General features: G+C 40.0%; 1 protein-coding gene across 2 annotated transcripts in view; it reads left to right on the top strand.

The window, feature by feature from the left end:
- Window positions 1–23,338, top strand: part of patj (PATJ crumbs cell polarity complex component) — a 139,989-nt gene that overhangs the window by 108,700 nt on the left and 7,951 nt on the right. For both annotated transcript variants that reach the window (XM_044360806.1, XM_044360805.1), the window contains exons 29-36: window positions 10,041–10,131; window positions 11,478–11,570; window positions 12,138–12,236; window positions 13,266–13,331; window positions 18,073–18,160; window positions 19,690–19,796; window positions 20,912–20,995; window positions 22,402–22,595. In XM_044360806.1, coding sequence (XP_044216741.1) covers window positions 10,041–10,131; window positions 11,478–11,570; window positions 12,138–12,236; window positions 13,266–13,331; window positions 18,073–18,160; window positions 19,690–19,796; window positions 20,912–20,995; window positions 22,402–22,595 — 822 coding nt within the window. The remainder of the gene's footprint in view (window positions 1–10,040; window positions 10,132–11,477; window positions 11,571–12,137; window positions 12,237–13,265; window positions 13,332–18,072; window positions 18,161–19,689; window positions 19,797–20,911; window positions 20,996–22,401; window positions 22,596–23,338) is intronic.

Here is a 23,338-nt window from a genome sequence, read left to right as displayed (position 1 = left end):
AGATCTTTATGACTCTGCTGCATTACGGAGAAGAATCAAAACATCTAGTGACTAAAACTTTTGCACAGTTCTGTATGTTAATAAATAAGAATAGAAGTTGCTAGGGGTGTGCCCGAATACAAATACATTATTCGGCAAAGCACAAATAGTGCAAATAGTGTTTTTTTTTTCAGGAAGAAGAATAAAACATGTCAAATACCAGCGTGCAGGTCGGTTACATCACTATCTCAGTGTCTCTCCTCTGCTCCGCTGTGACGTCTATCAGCAGGTCTCAGTGAGGGGAGTCACATCCACCTGCTACATGACGCACATTTCCTTATTTGGACATCAGTCCCAGAGTTGGGAGCTGAGCTACTGACACACGCTTCATTAACACTTATTGTAACACTTTAATTTTCTAAAATTAAAAGTGTAATAAAAACAAAAAGGGGATTTTTAAGCCTCTTTCCACTTTTATACGAATACAAATACAAATAATTTTGCTGCCTCAACAAATATAGATACAAATATAAATACTGGACTCTCTGCACATCTCTAGAAGTTGTAAAAATAAAATAATCGAGCCAAACATACAATCACTACATAAGAAAGTATAAGATAAGATCCTCCATGTTGTTGTGTTGTTGTTTGTTGTGTTGTTGTTTGTTGTGTTGTTGTTTGTTGGGCTGTGAGGAGAGTCAGGAGGACTCGTCCTGTCTCTCAGGTGGAGGTGGAGGTCTGATTAGATCTGTTCATGTGGTTCTTCCCATGATCCACCTGTGTGTCAGACATCTGCAGGGACTCTTGTGTTTGGTCAGAGTTCACCAGACAATTTTCTCCCCTCGTGACGGCGCCGCGGTGTTCTGTCTCCTCGCGGCTGCTCTGATTGAATCCCGGCCAGCGTGTCGGAGCAGAAGGACACCGTGTTCAGCTGGGTGACAAAATCTCGTTAAAGTCGTGTCCACGGGCCGCCGCTGAATGATTTATCTCTGGGTAAAGGTCGCCACGGCAATGAGCAATGGGATGTCGGCGGGGCAGGAGCCTCTGAGTGCTTCGCCATGGCAACAGAAACATTAACTGTCACCCTGCTGGCGTGACGTCTGTGAGGGAACACTGGTGATAAACTGCAGTCTTATTGGTTTCAAATAATCATTGAACTAAAGAAGGAAACAAATAAAGACAAACAGCTTCAAATATCACAACACTCGTCTGAATTATGATATAAAAGCAGGTTTAAAAGGTCAGAGTGAAACTTCTCCAGATGCTTGTTTTTTGAAAAGCATCATATAAACACTAATGGTTCTGTTCACATCTACCCTGCAGCAACATGGCCGACCATCTTTTTTTTAACCTGTTAGACTCTTAACAGGATCAGTCTCTGATCCCAACATCATGGAGTCAGTCGGGGATTAACATGAAGAGACAGAAGCAGCAGAAGAAGAACTGTGGAAACTTCTCCAAGATGCAGGAACGACCGACCTGCCGAGTAGCTGAAACACTGAGGAGAACTGCTGCTGCTTTAAAGACAAAGCTGCTCACAGCAACATATTGATTTACTTTAGATTTCTGCTGTTTACTGAACTCTGGATCACATTAACTGATCAATAACAACTATTCATGAAAGCATCTTCACTTTACTTTTACTGCCTAAAACTTGTGCACAGTACTGTATATAAATGATAATATATATAATATAATAGAAGGTTTTCCTGAGATACTATTAGTTGAAAGAAAAGAGTCTTCATGCTTGCAAAAGTGAAAGACTTCCATTAAAGCAGAAGGTAAATTCCACATTTGTTCACTGAAGGCCTAAATACACTGACGCACATTTTGAGGTCCAGGAAAGAAAGATCAAGAGTGGTCAAAACACTGATCGTATAATAAAATCATTAGTTTAATGTGCAGTCGTCTTCACTTTGACACAATCTGGTGAAAACCTCAAATATGTAAAAGTCAAAACTTTGAGACATGTGGGATTCTGAGTTTTTCGTTGTAAAATTTAAAGATTTACCTTTTAAATGAGTGTTATGACTGTAATCAAAAGGGAGTCGATCCGCAACAACTCACACAAATATACATCAGTCAACCACCAGAACCCGACCCCGCAAACAGGCTGTAGTTGTAGTTTGTTGTGAAATGTGTAGTAGTTGATGGATGCAGCTAATATCTGCAGGATGTTTCTAGTCAGAAAGCGCCGTTGTGTTGTTGTGTTGTTGTGCTGTTGTCTCTAACAGATGAGACGCCGTCGTCTTCATCGTCCGTCGGCTCTTCACTTCTTCTTGACGAACTTCTTGCGGCTGGCGTTGGGGTTGGCTCGTATCCAATGCACTGATTAAACTATGCAGTATTTGTAGATCAAATCATTTGTTTGTGTTAGCGTTACTCTGCATTTCATAAGAGTTGTTTCACAATAGATTGTTTCTACATCCTGAACAATAAAAGTACACTGTTCTGTTGACAGTCTTGGTGCATCTTCTCAGAGTGGAGACCTTTCGATTGACGTTGCACACTAAAGTAAATTACTGATGCACAGCCTTTATTCTCCTGCACAAGAACGGCCTGAATTGTAACATTAAGATTCTCACTCGGATTTTAAAGACTGAATGTTTTTGTTGTTGTGTTGTTGTGTTGTTATGCAGGTCGTTTGTTGACGTTAGCGGGAGAGAGGCGACGCATTCGGGAAACACGCAACAACATTAGATTTTCCTTCACATAGAAATCAGTCAACAGGCTGTTACAGACCACCGAGAAAGTCTGTGTTACATGACTACTCGTTCACTCACTGGCAATAAAAATCATTAATACATGTAAATTACTTCACGGTTCTACATACGGAACCTTTAAAACATTATCAGTCATCAGTTCACATGATCCTTTAGTTTATATTAGTGGATGAAAAATGTCAAATATTACATCACAGTTCTTGTTTCCACGGTTACTTTTTATTCTGTTTTAGTCTCATTTTTGTTTGTTTGTCATCATAGTTGTAGTTGATGAAATGAACTGTTGTTTATTCTGTCAGAAACATTCATATCGTGGCAGTAATGAACCTTTGAAGGGTGAATGTTGAAGGAAACACCTGCTCAGACGGACGATGAGAAGATGACACAGTCTGTCCTGCACGACAGAAGCAGGAAGTAACAGACTGACCTATAAATCCAGTTTCCTGTCGGCTTCACCTTCACAGAGGAGACAGAAACACATTAACAGTAATTGGGAACGGGTCAGTTACTGGGCAGACGGGAACTGCTCATGAGGAGAGGAAGGGACGGACGGAGGAAAGACGGAAAGACAAAGAATTTAATTTAGTTTTGTCTCGGTTAATTAGATTAAAGGGTCACTCCACGGATTTGACTGTTCCGACTCAGCCTGTGAAACAGCTCTGTGATGTTGTTCAGTCAGGTTTCCGTCCAAATGTGGCTCAAATTTTAACTGAATTTACAGAAAATCATCAAAAGAAAATGTTTGTTTCCATCCCCTGCTGTTGTGTGAGTATTAGCAGATAAACAGCAGGTGGCGCTAATTCTCCAGTCGGCGCCATTTAAACTGTTGGAGAAGAAGAGAAAACAACGAGATGACGTCTTTAAAAGAGCGACGGTCGAAGCTCAAACGATGGAAAACATGCTGGAAATATGATGTTTCTGTTAGTTTCATGTAGTTTCACATTTTCAGCTCTTCAGTGACGTTTAAGTCACATGATTCATGTCTGTTTACATTTGATTTTTATCGACACAGCTACTTTTACACCTCAGTTATTAAAAGTATTTATGCTTTTTTCATATTTCTGGTGTTTCTACTCAAGTTATTTAAAGCACGAAAATGTCAATGAAACGTGGATGGAAACAGACTTTGGATCTGGAGGAGATTTAAAGGATGTGGCTGTTTACCAGGCAGGGAGGCTTTGATTAAAGAGACTGTCCAGGTGCATTATGGGAAATGTAGGATCCATTGTTTTTTGAAGTTACTGAAGTATTTTAGAAACACCTCAACATGTTTCCAGGTGTAAAAACTAGTATGAAGCCTGTTGATTGTCAGAAATTCAGGATATATCAGGATAAACTACTGGAGAATGTCACTGATGATGTCACTGATGATGTCACTGATGATGTCACAGCGCCGGTTGGGGCTGAAGACTACAAGTTGGAGAAGTAATGAAATCTGGAGGTGTGGAGTTAAAAAGAAGTGATGTTAGCAGGATACGTTAGCCGCTACTAGCATAACACACCACAGTCTGTCGAGTTGCATTGTGGGTAATGTAGGCAGCATGAATGTGTGGAATAAAAAAGACGATATCTCTGGTTCTGCTGCATCAACTTTTTATTCTTTAAAAAAGAGTCTGCTGATGTTACAGGAGTGAGATGATGAATCTGTGGAAACTCTTCATACATAAAGCTTCTTAAAGCTGTTTCACATCAGGTCTGAACTGAACTGTTGTGTTTAGTTTTCTTTTTGCACATTTGTTCTGTAATGTTCGGAGCAGTGACGATGATCTTTACTCTAACTGATCTTGATGAGGAGATGAGAGGAGGAAGAGTTACAGAGACGCTAAATATTTGACTCTTTCCTGTTCGTGTCACTCTCAGCAGAACTTACCAAAGAAAACAGATTCTTACCAAACAATAAGACATTAATAAGTTACGTCAATCCAAGAACTTTCTCACATGCAGCTGCTGCTCCTGATGAATACTCTTCATCTTTTTTATATTTTAATTGAGCTCTTTAAAGCCTGTTTTATAACAGATGTGATGTTAATAGATAGAAAGACGAGGAAATCTTCATCTAATCATTGATGCTTTCTCAGAAGACGTTTAATAAGACGGAGAGACTCTGAAGACCATCCATTAGGTAATAATAATGATATTAATCAGGACAATCTTTAATAATTCTCTCTCATAGTGTTCAGTACATCATTTCCCTCCTGATCAGACTACAGATGCAGAACAATGTGTCAGTAATCTGGAGATGATTTACCATCATCATCATCATCTCACTTCTGTCTTTATGAAATACTCAACAGTTTCTGAGCTCAGCGTTTGGTTGAACATGTAATATCCAGTGACCCTGAACGCCTCCTGACAGCATCAACATGCTTTTCAGCTTCCTGCCGGCTGACAGTAAACACGCAGAAAAACACTGCAGTAATCAGATGTTACAGGCTGAACTTCCTGCAGAACGATGTTTGTTAATATTCTAGACATCACATGACTATAATGGTGTCATATTTTGTCATTAGAGGTTGTTGGAGCGCTGCCCCTTTAAGAGACGTTCTGGGGATAAAAAGTGTTTGTGTGTTGTTGCAGCTGGAAACAAGAGTTGTAAAGTCCGTGTGAAGGGTGCAACATTCCCACCGACTTCCAAGTCGTAATTATGAATATCAAGTAGAAATAGACGCCTCACATCGTTCATGGTGATTAAACCCACATGTTGCAACCAAAGAAGAAGAGCTGAGGGAAGATATCGCTGTTTATTATGTAGGAACTGATTATTTACATTTACAAACTTAGATACTTAATACAAAATAAATAGGGCTGTTAATCAATAAAAAAAAATTAACGAATTAATCACACAGTTTGCTGTGATTAATGAAGATTAATCGCTTTTTTTCCTCTTAATATTGAACTGGTAATAATGGATATTAAAATGTAAAATCACAGAATTAAGGAAGTATATTTAAATTCAAATACTATTATTTAATAGCATTTTTTTTTTTAACCATAGACTGTATAAAAATATGGACGTTGTTGCCGTGACGTCACTCATTGGTTTCTGAAGAGCGGTTTTGAAGCTCAAAGTGAGCCGCTCCGGCCGTCGCCATCTTGGCAGTGCGTGACGCTGCCTAACTCCCAGCCAATCAAAAATGGGCAAAGAGGCGGGGCCGAACGACTGAAACAAGCCACCTAGCGGCTGGCGGACCTGTCACTCAAAGCAGCCATGTCCTTCATTATGCAGAACTTTACGGCTTAATAAAATTTAAACGGGTGAGTTATAAAAAAATTCACCCCCGTACAGTTGTCATGAAAAAACCGTTGTTTGTACCAGGCTGTAAACATGTTTATTTCTGCTGTAAAGTTGGTGCATTTTAACATGGAGGTCTATGGGGATTGACTCGCTTTTGGAGCCTCAAGTGTTCATTCAAGGAACTGCAGTTTTTGGCTTCATTTTACAGCTCCAGAGGTTGCTGCTTGATTTGAACACAGATTCTCTCCCGTGAAGGTCAATGACTGTCATCTTGAAAAGTATATTTCTTATATGCACTAACAGAAACAATTATAAAACCCAGATCTGTATGTTAAATGTGTCAGATATCCACTTGATATGACTAACTCAGACTGCTGAAGCTGAATAGAAGCTTCACACAGACTTTTAAATGACTGTGTGGACACACTGTGGATTTTATCCTCCATCACTAACATTGAAAACACATTTGAAGGATCTTTTAATATCCAGTATGAACAGGAGGAATGATTACAGCGAGGAAAACCTCCTTCACTGTTCATACGGACACCTGACTGCTGGTTTAACACACACTAGGAACACTGGGAACACTGGGAACATGTCCTTTAAATGTGTCTTCAGGTTTAGCAGTCAGAGCTTTGAGACAAAGCCTTCCTCCATCTTTTCATCTCCAGCTCCTGTGATGCTAATCTTGGAGCTCCAGATGGCTCTATTTAGAGCTTCAAATCAAACGAGAGGCTTCAGTCGGCTCCGCGGCGGTTTTGAAGTGTCCTGATGGTTCATTCGTACCACATGTCGTCATGTAACAGATGTCCTCAGACTGCAGGTATCGCTCCCTCAGCTCCCTCCCTCCCTCCTTCCTGTCCGTCACAACACTTTGGGGATGTGTTGTTGGTTTTCTGCTCCGTTAGCCGCAGGGCTCGTCATTGTTGTTGATGTTGATGATTTGTTGAATATAATTTCTCCCACAATCCCCTCCTGAGCGAGCGAGACCCGGCGGAGCTGTTTCCAGCCGGCCAGCTGAGTCGTCTGGCTGATGTTGGACTGAAATGTTCCCATCAGGAGCTTTTAGTGAGAGAGGAGACATGAAGGAAGCTGCAGCAGCCTGTGTCTCTAAATTCAACCATTTATTCAACTCACTCAAAGGTTCTGGTGGGGGGAGGGGGGGGGGGGGGTTGGGGGGGGGCATCTGGCAGGAAGCTGTGTTGGCCAATCACATACATGCAAGAACACATTTGATACACTCAAGTTTTATTGTTAGTTTACACTGAAATACTAAAATATTTTGCATCCATAGTTCAGTTTAAGAGATCGACACACAGATTAAACACACAGTTACACATATGACACTGAACGTTCCTGGTGGATTACTTTGTATTGTGAACGCTTTATTCAACCGTCGCCGTGACAACTTTACTGAGATGTAAAAACAAAACAAACTGTGAGCTGCAGGCAGTAACAAAAAACAGATATTCATAGTTTTTACAGCCTTTGGAGGAAAATCGAATCGAATCAATTTCCTGTTTGACCTCCTTTGTGAAGCTTTTTACTTGTAAATTTGCTTTTATGAATATGAAATTTAGCCAATAAAATTAAAATATGTTTGTAATACTAGAAGATAAATTCAGTTTATCTTCTAGTATTCCAAACAGTACATCTTTCCAAAATAATATAAAATATTCAAACCAGCTCCAGTGAAACCAGCGGGTGACATCACACCTCGCTACGTCCATCTTTATATACAGTGTGTGTTTTTAACGCAGGGCTGTGTGATGATAAACATGGTTTTTGTCAACGTGTACAGGCAGACAGCCAATCATTGCTCACTACTGTCTTGGAGACTTGACAGTGTTTACCTGGAGGATTAATCAGAGCTCAGTCATCCTCACCAACACCAGAATATCTTCCTCGTGAACGTCTGCCGGAGACACTTGGAGGAGGTTTCTACACTGTTGATGTTGAGATCTGTAGAGATGACATCATAGTGATTTCCCCGCCAGCTGTTCTCACATGTATATTTGCAGTGTGTGTGTGTTCATGGTGATGAAGGAACATGTCACTCAGTGCAGCAGTGTGGCTCATTAACATGTTTTAATAGGTTTTAGACAACAGAGGCACAGAGGAAAGATGCATCAGGCTTGGATACACACACAGTACTTGTAAAAATGCAAAATGCATCATCATGGTCGTCACTGACAACATGCACACTGTAGTAGAGAAGCTGCAGATGATCTGTTAAATTAGATCAGGTTCATTAGTGTGTTGAGCCCTGCAGGAACTCAGTGTGGCTGCAGCAGCGATGCAGCAGCTGTGTGTTGTGTTATTGCAGCTGTACTGCAGTGCTGCTGCTGCTGCTGCTGCAGGCTGCAGCTCTGCTACAGCTCCGTCTCACCGGCACACCGAGGATAATGAAACACTGAGCCGACATGTGTTCAGTGTTTAGGCTGCTGTCGGTGTGTGTGTGTGTGTTTGTGTGTGTGTGTGTGTGTGTGTGTGTGTGTGTGTGTGTGTGTGTGTGTGTGTGTGTGTGTGAGGGCTCAGGTGGTGAAGCTCTGCTGCATTAATAATAAACTCCATCAGCTGAGGAGATTAAAATGTCATTTTTTTTTGTTTCTTCTTTGCTCTTTTCATGTTGCAGCCAAAACAAATCTCTCTCTTTCTGTCTGCAGGTGTTTTTCCTTCCACTTCTTTTTAATTTGCATTTTCAATTTATGCAACAAAAAAAAAACCTGACTGGAAACAGAAAACAGTGAAAGAGAAAAAAAGTAGTTATGTGGATAAACAGACTGTAACCTTCCTCACATCAACACATGAAACTAACATGAAACGTCATATTTCCATCACGTTGACTGTCGCTGTTTTAATGACGTCATCTCGGATGGAAACTTCAACTTCTGTCTCTGCTGAACAGAACCAGCTGGTCTTTGGACTTGTGTTGACATATTTACAGTATCCCCCATAATCCTTTATGACTATTCTTTAGGTTTTACACTGTTTGTTTATGGAGAAATAAACATTTACAATCCCACTTTATTATAGTCCAGTGTTACCCAAAACAGGAGCTGATTCAATGAAAGTTACTGAATGTGAAAGATGCAACAACATTTTTGAAAGCTGATTTTTGTGTTTTTGAATTACCCCCGAACACCTTCTATGTATAAAACTGTGCACAAAAATAAAGAAAAAGCTTAAATATTGTTGCCTATTCTGGGTCACTTTGGGTAAAGTGTATGTGAGAGAAATTTTTGTTTTTGCACGAAGTGTAAAATGTCTAATTTTTGAAAATTCCAGTTATTACAACATTGACAACATGACAGTGATTAGTTGCACCACATGTTCACCATCAGGGCTGCAACTAAAGATTATTTTCATTATCAATTAATCTATCAATTATTTGATTAATCGATTAGTTGTTTGAACCATAAAATGTCAGAAAATGGTGAAAAATGTGTTTCAGTGTTTCCCAAAGACCAAGACGACGTCTTCACATGTTTTATTTTGTCCACAACACAAAGATCTTCAGTTTACTGTCACAGAGACTAAAGAAACCAGAAAAAATTCATATTTAAGATGCTGGAATCAGAGAATTTGGACATTTTTCTGCTTAAAAAATGACTCATAATGATTAATTGATTATCAAAATAATTGCAGATTAATGTAACAGTTGGCAGCTAATCGATTGATCAACTAATCGCTGCAGTTTACAGGACTGTGCTGACTGCAGGTGGTTCTCTGTCTCTGACTCTCTGGTTGGGGGAGCTGAAGCTCTGCCTGCAGGGAGCTAACGCTAGCAGACACTAGCTAGCAGCAGTCTGCAGGACGTCTCATCGTCTGCTACTGACAGTCTGTAGCTGTGTGGCATAACGACTCCTTTATTATTCACAGGACATCCTGAAAAATATGATGTTTAATTCTATATGTTGCATTAAAAAAAAGTATTAAATTGTTAATTGAAGTTTGACCACTGAGCCCCGTCTGTCATTTTCTTTTCTGTCTCGTTTCATTAATTTTTTGTGTAAAATGATAATAGTTTATATGGACACTGTTATAAATATGAGCAATAAGAGTTTTATTTGAAATTCTCTGTGTGTCTGTTCTGTCTGTAGAAATGAAGATGCTATAAACCAGATGGCCGTCCCCCCCTTCCCGACCCCTCCTCCTCCTCCTCCTCCTGCCCTCAGCCCCGTCAGTCCGGAGGTAACAACACACACATTTACACACACACACACACCATATCTATCTATCTATCTATCTATCTATCTATCTATCTATATAGATATAGATATAGATATATACAGATATATAGATATAAACATTTCTCAGCTTGTCATTTAATCAAATTTAATATTTGTTATGAGCAACAATTATTGCCAAATAATGGACCTACAACTAAAACACTGCAGAGCTCCTTTGAAATGTATTTTTTAACCTCAAACATAAATGAATAAGTAACATAACATAAGTAATATTCTTTAAGAATAAACATAAATATATAAAATGAAAATCAGCATTATCTGCATTACCTTTGGAACAAGTATAACTATTAAAAGTAATACTTTAAAAAACCTAATCAGTGCCTGCCAGCATCATTATTACCCAGAGGAGAGACTTCAGCGGTGGAACATCTGTGCCTGCTGATTCGCTGCTAATTAACAACCCAGATATAACGAGTAGAAACTCATCAACTAAATCAACTTCACACTTCTTTCACTTCTTTCAGTGACACTTTATTTTTCAGGTCCTTCCTGGAGGTATTTGCAGGTATTTAACAGTTGATTTTTAGGACATTTTACAGAAAGGTGGTGCACAATGGTACAAATTACATGAGGAAACTGAAAAAAGTGTGAAGTTGGTTTAGTAGTTAAATGCTGATTTGTTATATTTGGGTTCATGTTGGTAATTTGCAAAAACTCTGACTTTTAACTCTTTAACTGACAGAAAATACTCTCAATACTCTCAGCTACATATTAGCATGTTAGGTTGTTAATTTAAAAACTCACATTTCCTACAATACTTTCAAAGAAATGACCTAAGAATTAACAGTTACACAGCAGCTACTTTCAGGAAATTATAATGAAAACAAGACCTAATATACTAACATGTATTTTGACACACACAAAACTTCTCACTGAAAGTATTTACTGTCAGTTAAAGAATCATCAAGAGTCTAATTTATGTAAGTTAACCTCTCCGTATGAACCCAGATGTAATGAGCCTGTACTACTAAACCAACTTTACACCTTCTTCTTTATTATAATTTGTACCAAACTGCAGCAACGTCCCTGTAAAACGTCTAAAAATAAAGTCAAATGACTCAGAACATTTCCAGGACATTAGTATAAAACTGAAGTACCAGTAAAATAAAGTGTTATACTTCTTATCTTCCAGCCTGCAACCAAACGTTTACTGTCAGTTTTAATAAATGGAAATATTTTGACAGAAGAAAGTTTACATCCAGTTTGGATAAAAGACACCATGAATGCAGGCGTGAAGCTCAGAGAGAGACGTCTGTCGTCTGACCTGTTATATTCTCTGTGTGTCAGTCTGTGTCTGCAGCGCCGCTCGCCGTCTCCACCCTCACAGACGGACCTCGTCCTCCTGACAGTCTGACGCTCCACCCGTCCTCAGACACGCCGGTCAGTCCCAACCTGCTGTCACCTCGCTGGTGTTTCAGGTTTTTACCTAAAAGGATTAATCACCATGAATTAAATTAAAGTTTTAAAATAGCAATAAAGTTCAGTTTATTCTAATTATTTTATGATGTTCCCTCATATTTGTTAGATTATGTCTTGATCGTAGAATAAAGTGATGGAAAGTAACTAAGTACATTTACTCAAGTACTGTGTTGAAGTACAGTTTTGAGGTACTTGTACTTCACTTGAGTATTTCCATGTGATGCTACTTTCTACATTTCAGAGGGAAATATTGTACTTTCTACTCCACTACATTTATTTGACAGCTTTAGTTACTTTTCAGATGCAGATTTGACACAATGGATAATATAACAAGCTTTTAAAATACAACACATTGTTAAAGATGAAACCAGTGGTTTCCAACCTTTTTGGCTTTTTGACGTCTTACAAAAAGCAGTGTGTAGTCGGGGTCACATTTCACATTGTTAACAGCTTTCATGCAGGACTTTTACCTGTAATGGAGTATTTTTATATTGTTATACTGGTACTTATAAAGGATCTGTTGAACAGGACGAGATGAGTGATGAAGCTGAACAGAACAACAGGAACAGAAGCAGCAACAGTAGCAGCGCCCCCAAAAGTCTGAGAGACACCGACACCTCCAGGAAGGTACTGAAGCCTTTTTTAAACTTTATTTGTTCAGCACTTTGAAAAAACCAGAGTTACAAAGTACTTTAGTCGTGTCAGTTTTATTTATATAGCGCCAGAAGTTATTTCAGGGCGTCTAGACTGTACTCTTTACTTTAAGGCAAAATGAAGACAAAGACAGTTATCACATTAGGATTGTTTCTGTAGCTTCTTTTAAACTGCTTTATCGAGGAGGTAAAGACATCATAGCAACGTCTGCATCGCAGCTGCCAGAGACTGACGTGCGTCTCTTTCCCAGCTTTCACAACCTAAAATGACAGAAACCGTCTTTGGGAAAAAATTTACTTGATGTGTACTTGGATTTTTTTAATTTGGTCAACCGCTAACATGGAGGGGACGGGGCTTATGACCTGTACAGCAGCTAGCCACTGGGGGGCGATCCAGATGTTTTGGCTTCACTTTTTGGGAGCTGTCATGACGTCCAAATTTATATACAGTCAGTGGGGAAAACAGAGTCGGTCCAGGATCCTTCAGGTAGCAGAACTCACATCAATCCCTTACAACTTCCTGTCTGTTTAATGCAGCTGAATTCAAGATATAGTTGTTGTCATTTACACATTGTTCTGTTTCTGTTGTTAGATGTTGGAGGTCGTGTGAAATTTGATCATGTTTTCCTGAGATCTTTGTCTTTATTACATTTTCTCTGTATGAAGTTCTTTCAATGTTTCGTTTTTTTCTCTGTTTGCTATCTTGCACCTGTATTTTATGGTACTATATTGTATTTTGTGAAGCACCTTCTAACTCTGGTTTTGAAAGTCTCTATAGAAATAAAGGTTATTATTATCATTATTACTATATTTATATAGTAATCATCAGTCAGTTTGAAGTTTAAAACAGTCCCTTGTTTTGTCAGCGGGTGATAAATGAGACCTCAGAGTGTTTGTTCCAAATATCCCAGAAACCTGCTTCTGCTGACTGAATCAGGACATCATGGACGCTTCCCCTTGACCCAGTCTGCTCTGTGTGTGTGTGTGTGTGTGTGTGTTGCAGAGGCTGAAAGGTACAGAGTCTCCAGAAAATGAGCTTCAGGCTGTCGGGGTCCCGCCAGAGCAGCAGGTAATGACAAATTTAGATCATCATACAAATAATGTGAGTTAACATCATCAACACTTCCTGTTTTGTTACAATGATTCCAGCTGAACCCGCTTTTCACCAGAAGTTCTGTATTTATTTGGACGTGTACCTGAGCCTTAAAAAAATCCATTTTATTTATTATTTATTGAAACATTCAAACCAACATGGATCTGTAGAAAAACAAAGGAAATGGGATCAAATTTTAAAACTGTAACAAGGTTTTATACACGGTTCATTTCAGAGCTCCAATTGTAATTGTCTTCATCAACAGTATCTGGTTTCCATCCTAATGAAGCACAAATCCTTCAGTCTTCCAGGATTTCACTGAGTTTTCTTTGTGATTATTGTGACCAAAAATGCTCAATTTTGCAGCGGCTTTTCTCAAAAATTGCAACACAATTTGCAGTATTTTATGTGCTCTTTTTGCTGTTAAGTTGGCAAAAATTGCAAGCAAAGGAAGTTAATGCATTTTTTAAAAAAAACTACTAATGAAGAGTCATGTGTTATCACTTCCTTGGATAAAAAGCATCCTGCATATCAAAGAAACAACAACATTTCAGTGCTAATGTTTGAATTTATTTTCTGAACATGAGATTTGTTTCTGTTCAGTGAAGATTTCCGCTTATGGTCAACCACAATGTTACAAGCAGCACAAAACTGTTTCCCTCCACTGTTGTGCAAAACATTTGGGAATTGTTTTGCTTGTCTATGGCGCCATTTTTGTTGGCAGGTGAGATTTGTCCGTCTTCCAACCACCACACCAAACGCCACGATTGGTCCAAATCACAAGCAGTCTGTTGATTTGGACATTTCATGTGGAAAAGTTTCAGTAATTTAGCAGCATCACAAATATTGCAGAGATTTCTTGAATTTGCAATTGCGATTGCAGTTTCCTGGAAGGAGCGGGAGTCTTTCTGTACGTCATCATTTGTTCACTAAATCTTTTTAATTTAGCTTTTATCAATACATCAACGTGTACACCACATGAAAGTGTAAAAACCTTTTTTGTGATATTCCGACTTTTTTCGAATTTCCAGCGTTTCCACTCATTTTTTTATGCGCTAATTGAAAAAGCGCATAAACAAGGTGGATGTCACATCCACTGAGAGCAACCATCCTCCAGACTGCACTCAGTTCTGTCTTTTTTCTTTTTCTGAAAATATTTCCCGTAACATTTACATCCAGATAGAAATTAACAGCCACTGACACTTTTCTTTTCTTTTGAACACAATCTTTTATTGAATTTTCAAGAACAGAATGTGATACAAAACACAAATGACAGCAGAGAAAGATTATAACAGATCGCAAAAGGAATGAAAAGAAAAGCATGGCATGTAGACATACACATTACATTGTACAGAAATCTCAGAGCTTGGATTCATTACAAGGATCAGGGAGCACACAACTAATACAAAGGAGTAAAAAACCCCGGAGAGAGCAGTAAGCGTTCCCAGGAGCGCTGGAAACGACGCCAGGCCACAGTACAACGCTCCCTGCATACTGTTCTGCTGTGCTGTTTGGGTAGTTTAGAAGTAGAGCCCACAGCTTATCAAAAAACCTCTCATTCCCCTTCAAGACTGAGCTGTACTGGCAAAACTTTAAAGAATTCTCCATAGCACTGGTAACAGTGGGAGGTCTGGGCTTAATACGCTGAAATAAAGTGCATCTTCTTTTCGCTGGACTACTCATAGAGAGAGAGAGAGCCCTTCGCCTGAAAGACTCAACAGAAACAAACCTGGATTCAACTGTATTTACTTATTAAAAATAGAGTTAAGTTCCTGTGAGACACTTTCCCAGAAATTAAATATCTATCATGCTTCTTTCTTGCACTTGACACAGTGGAGAGAAATCCCCAGACAGGAAGTTGTAAGGGATTGATGTGAGTTCTGCTACCTGAAGGATCCTGGACCGACTCTGTTTTCTCCACTGACTGTATATAAATTTGGACATCATGACAGCTCCCAAAAAGTGAAGCCAAAACATCTGGATCACCCCCCCCCCCCCCCCCCCCCCCCCCCCGTGGCTAGCTGCTGTACAGGTCATAAGCCCCGTCCCCTCCATGTTAGCGGTTGACCAAATTAAAAAAATCCAAGTACACATCAAGTAAATTTTTCCCAAAGACGGTTTCTGTCATTTTAGGTTGTTCTTATCACGCTGATGTTTGTGTTGATGTTGTCAAGTGCTCATTTTTCTGATAAGTTTGTTTTTAATCCCTTAACATCCACCTTTTTTTTAATAGAATTTTCGCCTATTTGGCGAACTGTGATGCCATGATGACCCTAACCCCTAACCCTAACCCTACCCCTAACCCTAACCCTACCCTACCCTAACCCTACCCTACCCTAACCCTAACCCCAACCCCAACCCTACCCTACCCTAACCCTACCCTACCCCTAACCCTACCCTACCCTAACCCTAACCCCAACCCTACCCTACCCTAACCCTAACCCTACCCTACCCCTAACCCTACCCTAACCCTAACCCCAACCCTACCCTAACCCTAACCCCAACCCTACCCTAACCCTAACCCTCTAACCCTAACCCTACCCTACCCCTCTAACCCTAACCCTACCCTAACCCTAACCCTAACCATTACCCTAACCCTAACCCTACCCTACCCCTAACCCTCTAACCCTAACCCTAACCTACCCTAACCCTAACCCCAACCCTCTAACCCTACCCTACCCTAACCCTACCCTACCTCTAACCCTAACCATTACCCTAACCCTACCCTACCCTAACCCCAACCCCAACCCTACCCTAACCCTAACCCTAACCCCAACCCTACCCTAACCCTCTAACCCTAACCCTACCCTACCCTAACCCTCTAACCCTAACCCTAACCCTACCCTAACCATTACCCTAACCCTAACCCTACCCTACCCCTAACCCTCTAACCCTAACCTACCCTAACCCTAACCCCAACCCTCTAACCCTACCCTACCCTAACCCTACCCTACCTCTAACCCTAACCATTACCCTAACCCTACCCTAACCCCAACCCCAACCCTACCCTAACCCTAACCCCAACCCTACCCTAACCCTAACCCTCTAACCCTAACCCTAACCCTACCCTACCCCTCTAACCCTAACCCTAACCATTACCCTAACCCTACCCTACCCTAATCCTCTAACCCTAACCCTACCCTACCCTAACCCCAACCCTACCCTAACCCCAACCCTAACCCTAACCCCAACCCTCTAACCCTAACCCTACCCCTACCCTAACCCTAACCATTACCCTAACCCTAACCATTACCCTAACCCTAACCATTACCCTCACCCTCTAACCCTAATCTAACCCTAACCATTACCCTAACTCTCTAATCCTAACCCTAACCATTACCCTAACCCTCTAACCCTAACCATTACCCTAACCCTAACTCTCTAACCCTAATCCTACCCTACCCTAACCCTAACCATTACCCTAACCCTAACCCTCTAACCCTAACCATTACCCTAACCCTAACCATTACCCTAACCCGAACCCCCTAACCCTAACCATTACCCTAACCCTCTAACCCTAACCCTAACCATTACCCTAACCCTAACCCGAACCCCCTAACCCTAACCATTACCCTAACCCTAACCCTCTAACCCTAACCCTACCCTACCCTAACCCTAACCATTACCCTAACCCCCTAATCCTAACCCCCTAACCCTACCCTTACCCTAACTCCTAACCCTAACCCAACCCCCCTAACCCCTAATCCTAACCCCCTAACCCTAACCCTAACCCTCACCCTTCATTTGACAAGTGACATCTTCTAGTTTCTGGAAATGTGTTTGTTTAGCATGAGGCTAAAACACAAACAAAACTACATCAGTTCAAATAAGGCTCAAAAAAGTGTTTTTGGTCCTCGTCTATAATGAGTCATATTTGAATAACAATAATTAGGACATGCTTTATGTCAGAACTATGCAGAACACCATAAACCTTCTACATCTTTTCAGCCTGTATAAAATTCCAGACCTCTAGGACTAACCTTATGGGAGCTAGTTTTTAGTTTGTGGTGTCACTGGAGTCCCTGAACCTCTCCAGTCATCTCCAATTAGCCAAATTGTGCCAATTGCTTTGACTCATTACTGTGTGATGCTATCGGTGGATGTTAAAGGGTTAATTAGTAATCTGATGATGTTAAAAGGAGATGTGACGTCATGATTGACAGCTGTGACAGCCGCTCTCAAACCTCTCAGACTCTCATCCAAATGATGTCACACAAGCAAGATGGCCGCTCCTGGAAAGGAGACATTTTGGCTTCACTTTTGCATAGTGGCAGGAAGTGGAGACGCGTCATCCATATTTATATACAGTCAATGATCAGAACCTCTCCAGACTCATCCCTCGGTCTGTCACAGATGCCTTTAATCCTCTCAGTGTTGAGGGACTGTACTCATCCGTAAAAGTAAGATATGAAATTCCTGCTACATAAAAAAGTCATTCAGTCAGCCAGAAAAAGCAAAACAATAAATAAAAAAACAGTAAAGATAAAAATGTTCAACTGAAAAACATGAAACCCTGAAGTGTTCAATACAACGTTCATTACAAATAAAACAGAACACTGGTTCATATTTAAACCCTCTTAAATGCAGACGAAGCATCAAACAATCAGTTTGTCTCCTTCAGTTCTTTTCTTTCTTTCTGATGTTTATCTGATGTCTGAGCTGATTGATCACTGATCTGACCGTGTGTGTGTGTGTGTGTGTGTGTGTGTGTGTGCAGTCCTGCAGGTCTTACAGCAGCTTCAGTAAACAGACCACAGCAGCGTCTCCTCCTCTTATCAGCCCCGACCTGCCGACCGCCAACAGAGGTACAAACACAGACAGATAATATTCCCATTTCCTCCTGTGGAGTAGCTCAAGGTTCAGTCTTTGGTCTTTTATTATTTTCTATTTATATGTTACCTCTGGGTCAAACCTTTCAGAAGTAACACATCCATTTTATGATCTATTTCTCTTTTGACTCCAACAACACAACTGGTCAAAACACAATCCTGTCTTACAGATATTTGAACTGTCTCTCTTCAGTTAAACTCAGATAAATCAGCAGCTGTTGTCACAGGTCCAAATCCCTCCAGTGAGCACTTTCCCTCCTCTCTCAAAACCCAGAACAGAAATCTGTGTCTTATCTTCGACAACAGGAATGTCGAAGCTGTCATTCGTGCTTTCATTACATCCAGTTTAGATGTAACTCGCTGTGTTCCTGTCTCAGCCAAAACAACAAGAATGCTGCAGCAAGACGACTCACAACATCCAATACATGACGCCTATTTTAGCATCCCTACACTGGTTATTTGTGTCTTTTTAGAATTGATTTAAAAAAAATGTAATGATTTCTTTTAAAGCAGGTTTGACATACTGACCTCCTACGAGTCTGAATGCAGCCTGAGATCCTCCAGCAGAGGTCTGTTAGTTAGTAATTCCTCAGTTAAGGCTAAAAACCAGAGGATATCGACCCTTTAGAGTCTGGAACGACCTGCTGGAGGAGATCAGGCTCGCTCAGTTTCCTCTTTTAAATCTGTTATGTGGAGCGGAGCAAAGGCAGGAGACTGCATTTGGGTCCACCTGAGCAAAGCTGAAGAATAACTTCTTTATTTAGGCTCGAGTGCAGGCAGAGCAAAATGTACAGAACAAAAGCAGAGCAGAACAATCCAACAGCACTTAACTGGAAACCAGGGCTTAAATACAAACAGGAGATGAGGTGCAGGTGGAACAGCAGAACAGGAAAGGAGCTGATTGGCTGGGGGGACACTGGGAGGGCAGGACTGAGGAGACTGATGCAGGGCACATGCTAACATTTTAATCCTTCAAACATACAAGTGTAACAACAAAAATCTGACAGACTGATACTGTCGAATCATTTTAGCGTGTCAGATATTTACAGAACATCCAACTACAGATTCCCCTTTGATCTATCCATGAATATCAATAGAGAACAGATCAATAAAAACAAAGGGCATCTATGGTAAAGTGTCTGTTCTTTTACTCAGTCCAGACTTCACACCACAGGGAAGGAAGATGATGGTCTCTGGTGGATAAAACAGATAATCTCTCTTAAAAACACACCTCTTTAGAATTTCTCTCTCTTGAATCAGTTATTCTTTTTGTCTTTTAATGGTTCATACCTCACTTATTATTACAGTATCAATTCTACTTTTATAAAATATTTATCTGGTATTTTGCCTGTTTTTATGTCTTTGTAAAACACTTTGTAACTTGTTTTTGATAAGTGCTATATAAATAAAGTTATTATTATTATTAATAATAATAATAAAGTCTTTATAACCTGATAATCCTGTGTTAGTCTAATAATGAATCTTCTAACTCTTCTTCTCTGCAGACCCGTCGTGCTGCGCCGTGGTTCCCGGTCAGGAGACGGTGTTGGAGATCTGTAAAGGTCGATCAGGACTGGGACTCAGTATAGTGGGAGGAAGAGACACACAGCTGGTAACACACATTCTCAGACATGACTCACTAATTGACTGACTGATTGATTGATTGATTGATTGGTTTACTTGTGTATTTGAGTGTTGTGCTTACAAAATGCTAGACCCCAACAACAACCAGGATGGTCACATGACAAATCATAATATATACAAATATATATTACTATGTATTTTTACCTTCAGACAACACTCAACACTCAAACATTTCTCTTCAGAAATACCTTTTTATCTTTTTATCAGGGTAGTTATGAGGTAGCAGGTGTGAACTTTCTCTCTGTGAGCTTCATCAGCAGCTCTTTGTCTTGTTTATGCTGATTAATGCTTCATAAAACAGCAGCTCAGAGACAATTCAGCAGAAACATACAACAAGCCGCTGGAAGAGCTGAGATAACCTGAATCATTTCTCTATAAATATGTTTTCATTCGCTGCTGGAAATGCCGGAAAAAAAACAAAACTGAATGATTTTATTCTTGTCTGAGGTGTAACAGGATAAAAATCAGATGTAAACAGACTGAGTGAATAAATGATGACGTCATGAATCATGTGACTGAAGAGCTGAAAACATCAGATCTGTGTGGAGCGATGATGAGGAGGCTGTAACCTTCCTCACATCGATACATGAAACTAACAGACATGTCATATTTCCGTCATGTTTTCCATCGTTTGAGCTTTGACTGCCACTGTTTTAATGAGGTCATCTCGTTGTTTCTCTTCTTCTGCGGCAGTTTAACTGACTGGAGAATTAGCGCCACCTGCTGTTTATCTGCTAATATTCACAGTGGATGGAAACAAACATTTTCTTTCAATGATTTTCTATAAATTCGGTAAAAATGAGCTACATTTAGACGGAAACCTGACTGGACAACATCACAGAGCTGTTTCACAGGCTGAGTTGGAACAGTAAACTCCGTGGAGTGACCCTTTAATCTAATTAACCGAGACAAAACTTAATTAAATTCTTTGTCTTTCCGTCTTTCCTCTGTACAATGAAATGTCATATTTCCATCATGTTTTCCATCATTTGAGCTTTGAACTGCTGCTTTTGATTTTTCTAGAAATTCAATTAAAATTTGAGCAACATTCGGACGGAAACTTGACGTTTGTGTCTCCTCCAGGACGCCATCGTGATCCATGAGGTTTATGAAGAAGGAGCTGCAGCCAGAGACGGACGCCTGTGGGCAGGAGATCAGATACTGGAGGTACTCACATACTGTACTGTTAATACTTTTACTACAACTGTTACTACTGTTACTGCTACAGCTGCTAACGCTGCAGTTACTGTGACTAGTTGAAGCTAAAAAACTCTGATAACGATATATACAGGAATCTGTGTTGTCACTACAGCCCATCTGTAAACCAAGCTGATCCTGTACAAGCAGTTATATGTTGAAAATATAGTCTGATATAGAATTTTTTCTGTTCTGAGCTGTTATTCTTTATTCTTTATTCGGATCTCCATCAGTTTTTATTTGTTGTTTTATTGTATTGGATCAGGAGACGAGTTTATCATAAGATATGTCAATATGTCAGATGTAAAGGTCCCTTTGAGAAGTAATTCTCCTTTTCCTCCTCTGTGATTCAGCTCTTTCATTATCAAGCAGACATTCAGATCCATCTGTGTCCTGAGTTACAGTAACTGGTCATGAATGAAGCCGACAGCATCCTGCAGATTAACGTACTGCTTTCTTCTGGAGAGAATTAATGAATTAAATTAATTAAGTTTACTTTGACTAATTACATCAGCAGGCCTATTGAGCAGTAGCACCGTATCAGCATACTTAACGCCCGGTTCAAAGTAAAATTCAATGAGCTGATCCACGCTGGGCCGTCGCGCTGGGAGCAGCTGAGCAGAAATAGACTCGTGTGGCTCAGAAGGATTATAAGAAGAAAAGTATTGCAAGAGAACATAAAACATATTGCAAAGAAACACACACACACACGTCTCACCACGACCCTTGAGGGGCTCCGTACTTCTTCATTTACTTCTTTTAAAGTAGATTTTATTAAGTCTTTTTCTTTCTAATCTATATTATATTATTATTTTATTCACATTTTACAAGTCACCTTTTTCCTTTATGTTTGTGTTCGTTAGTTTCCATATTTACTGTCCTGTGTGTTTGTAAAGCACTGACATCTGCCTTCGACATGTATGAAAGGTGCTTTATAAATAAAGTTTAATCAAACAATCAATCAATCAAGCTTTCACAAAGTGGTCACTGGTCTTCCAAACAATTTAAAATCATATTGATCCATAAAACAAGAAAATTATAAATATAAAGATTTAAAAAAAAAAAAAAAAAAAGTGAAATAACTCAACATGAAAATGTAGACGAGACAAAGTTACACCAAAAACAAAACCAGATAACTAAAAGTAACATCAGATGCTGTTTTGGTGACTTTTTGCTGCGTCTTACTGTCTGTAAGAGCAAAGAATGAAAGAAAATAAAAGATTAAAACCATTCATGACAGGCTGATAACTGTACATGTGTCTCCCCCTGCTGGACAAACACTGTAATACAGCTGCTGCTGCTGATGATGATGATGATGTTGATGATGATGCTGATGATGATGCTGATGATGTTGATGATGATGCTTGTATGTGCAGGTGAACGGCGTTGACCTCCGCGGGGCGTCCCATGAAGAGGCCATCGCTGCCCTGCGACAGACGCCGGCGAAGGTCCGCCTGACGGTGCTGAGGGACGAGGCTCAGTACAGAGACGAGGAGAACCTGGACCAGTTTAAAGTGGAGCTGCAGAAGAAGAGCGGCAGAGGACTCGGGCTCAGCATCGTCGGGAAGAGGTCCGCCTGAACAGACACAGCTGACACATCACTGACATCACCCGTTTTATACAGTAGAAGAAGAAGTACTCAGATCCTTCACTGCAGTAAAAGTACCAATACAGCAAAGTACAAATACAGCAAAGTCCTGCTTGAAAAGTCCTACTGCAGTAAAAGTACATAAGTATTATGAGCTTGATGTAGTTAAAGTATTGCAGTAAAAGTACATAAGTATTATGAGCTTGATGTAGTTAAAGTATTGCAGTAAAAGTACATAAGTATTATGAGCTTGATGTAGTTAAAGTATTGCAGTAAAAGTACATAAGTATTATGAGCTTGATGTAGTTAAAGTATTGCAGTAAAAGTAGTGGTTTGGTCCCTCTGACTGATATATTATTATATATGACATCATTAGATTATTAATAGTGAAGCATCAGTGTTAGAGCAGCATGTTACTGTTGTAGCTGCTGGAGGTGGAGCTAATTTACACTACTTTATATACAGTTAGCTAGTTTAGTCCAGTGGTTCCCAACCTAGGGGTCGGGGCCCCTCCAAAGGGTCAGCAGATAAATCTGAGGGGTGGTGAGATGATTAATGGGAGAGGAAAGAAGAAAAAACAAAGTTCTGATACACAAATCTGTTTTCAGTTTTCCGACTTTTTCTCTAATCTTTGATTTTTGCTGAAATATTGGATCATTTGAACATTTATTGAAATGAAAGCATGTGAGAAGTTTAGAGGGAAAAATCACTATTTGGTGGAGCTG

This window comes from Thunnus albacares, chromosome 9 (genome assembly GCF_914725855.1).
Source record: "Thunnus albacares chromosome 9, fThuAlb1.1, whole genome shotgun sequence".
Lineage (NCBI taxonomy): Eukaryota > Metazoa > Chordata > Actinopteri > Scombriformes > Scombridae > Thunnus > Thunnus albacares.
This window is presented reverse-complemented; position numbering and strand designations above follow the sequence as displayed.